At 66.4% G+C, this 2,500-nt stretch overlaps 1 protein-coding gene across 1 annotated transcript in view; it reads right to left on the bottom strand.

Moving 5' to 3' along the window:
- Positions 1-1,950, bottom strand: part of SOX21 (SRY-box transcription factor 21) — a 2,323-nt gene extending 373 nt beyond the window's left edge. The window contains exon 1 of the mRNA XM_039730498.1: positions 1-1,950. This exon is cut by the window's left edge and continues 373 nt beyond it. Coding sequence (XP_039586432.1) covers positions 1,070-1,915 — 846 coding nt within the window. The 5' untranslated portion in view covers positions 1,916-1,950 and the 3' untranslated portion in view covers positions 1-1,069.
- Between the last annotated feature and the right edge of the window lie 550 nt (positions 1,951-2,500).

The raw sequence follows: 2,500 nt of genomic DNA, 5'->3' as shown, positions 1-2,500 counted from the left end.
AACAGGTAGAGAGAGTACTCCAAAACACATATGAAACACTTCATGTTGGTGGGGGAGACGGGCTGGGCTTTCTTTTAAATGAGAATACTCTTCTGTCAAAGCAAAGCTCTGTTTCAGTTCAGCTAAATAATAAATAGATAATTATGACTCAGACAAAAAAGTCTGATTTAACCTTAGATAATATTGCGGTCCTTGAGCAGTCTCGCAATATTTTTATTCCCTTTGAAAGGCATTCCTTTTTTTTTTTTTTTTTTTTTTTTTTTTCAGGTTAAAACTGAATCGACCGTGGGCGAAGTAACTAACAGAGTTTTCCATCCGAGAGCTAACATTTCCACAGAGATATACAAATTTACAGTCTGAGGGTGAGACTTAATTAGTGGAGGGGAGGGGGGAGACACACGGGGTCCGAGTCACGCGTCTTTATCCTATGGAAACCGTGACCCGCGCTTCTCAGCATCCCGTAGCAGCGGAGGGCAGCATCCCACACCGCCGACATCCGCCTTTGCGTGGATCCCACGAGGGGCTACGAACCAAGGACAGAGCCACCCTGTCCCTTCCCGGGGCCGCACCTGGCACTGCCGTGCCGAGCCGGGGCCTCACTACCCCCCAGCCACCCCTGTCTCTCCTCTCGGCGGCGGGATGCTACAGCGGGACTGTTCTGAGCGAGCACCGCGCGGGGCGCGCAGAGCCAGGGAGGGGAAAGCCGGAGCCGGCGGACGGGAGTTACACCCGTGTCTGTCCCGAACACGCACTTTGAGGGGCAGGACGGATAGGTTATTTTCTTTTTTTTTTCTTCTTTTTTTTTCTCCTTTTCTTTCCACTTTTTTTTTCTCTTCTGTTTCAGCTGGGCTATCTGCACAGACCGCATGCAACACACACAAGCTCTACCCAGGGCAGCGGGCAGAGGACGCGCAACAGGTCGGCCACCGCCCCGGCGCTCCCCCATCGCCTGCCCCGGTCACCCTCCGCGGTCCCGGCGGTGGCTCGCCCCGCTCCCGGTCCGCACGTATGCGCCGGCAGCCATCCAGACGGGCACCGGAGCTCTGCGCGGGCATCCTCCGGCCGCGGGTCATAGGGCTGCGGCGTAGGCTGCGGGATAAGGGTCCAGCTGGGGCTTGCCCATGCCCGGCAGGAGGATGTAAGCCAGCGGCGGCTGCAGCCCCGGGCCGGGCCAGGCGCTGCAGTTGCAGGGGATCATGTAGCCCGGGTTACCGGGCGACGGGTGCGAGTGCGTGTGCCCCCCGGCGGCGGCGGCGGCGGCGGCGGCAGCGGCGGCGGCCCCATGGAAGGCGCCCGCCCCGCCGGCGCCGGGGTAGCCCAGCGAGGAGGCGTAGGGCAACCCGGAGCCCGAGGAAGAGGAGGAGGATGAGATCTCGGCCATTTTGGAGCCCAGGTCCAGCAGAGAGTAGGGGCTGCTGGCGGCGGCCGCGGCGGCGGCGGCGGCAGCGGCGGCGGCCGACTGGGGGAAGAAGACGCGAGCGGCAGCAGCGGCGGCGGCGGCTGCCGCCTTCTCGGGGTTGGCCAGGAGCGACTCGGGCACCAGCCCGCCGGCCGCGCCGGCATGCAGCCCGCCCGCCTTCAGCCCGTGCGGGTGCTCGTGGTCCGCCACGCCGCCCAGCCCGTAGGGCACGGGGAAGGCGAACTTGTCCTTCTTGAGCAGCGTCTTGGGCTTCCGCCGCGGCCGGTACTTGTAGTCAGGGTGCTCCTTCATGTGCATGGCCCGCAGCCGCTTGGCCTCGTCGATGAAGGGCCGCTTCTCCGACTCGGTCAGCAGCTTCCACTCGGCCCCCAGGCGCTTGCTGATCTCCGAGTTGTGCATCTTGGGGTTCTCCTGGGCCATCTTTCGTCGCTGCGCCCGCGACCACACCATGAAGGCGTTCATCGGTCTCTTGACGTGATCCACCGGCTTGGACATGGTGTCCCCCCGCCGCCCCGGCGAGCAGCCGCCCGCCCCGCACTGGCGGCCGCCTCCTCCGGGGATGTCTCCCGCCTCCTCCTCCTCCTCGCCCCCACCGCGGTCCGCTCCTCCAAAAGCAATCTCGGCGGGTGCCCAGGCGCGGCGGCACCGACTCCCGCGGGTGCGGGGCGGCGGCACCCGGTGGCCCCGCTCCGGGCGCGGGGCGCTGCCGAGCGGCGGCGGCGCCTCCCCGTCAGGGCGCTGCGGCGGGCGGCTCGGGCGGGACGGCCTCCGTTCCCCGCCTGGGCCTCGGAGCTCCTCTCCGCACCGCCGATCTCCGGTCCACGGCTCTTCCTCGGAACACCCCGCAGGCTACAGCGGCCGGAGTCCAGACGGGACCGCAGAGAAGTCTCGACGGCGAGGGCAGGATCCGGCGGCAGGCGAGCGGCGTGAGGGTCCTCGCTTCGCTGCGGACGCGATGCTGCTCGGCAGTCTCCGGCGCGGCGGCAAGCCCTGGACGGGGCGGCGGTCAGAGCCCGCCCGGTGCCATCGCCGCCCGCGGAGCTCGGAGGGCAGCCCGCCGCGGCGCGCTGCGGGGCCGGG

Source organism: Passer montanus, unplaced genomic scaffold (genome assembly GCF_014805655.1).
Source record: "Passer montanus isolate IOZ18808 unplaced genomic scaffold, ASM1480565v1 scaffold72, whole genome shotgun sequence".
Taxonomy (NCBI): Eukaryota; Metazoa; Chordata; class Aves; order Passeriformes; family Passeridae; genus Passer; species Passer montanus.
Note: the sequence above shows the minus strand (reverse complement) of the source record. Positions and strands in the feature narration are given on the sequence as shown.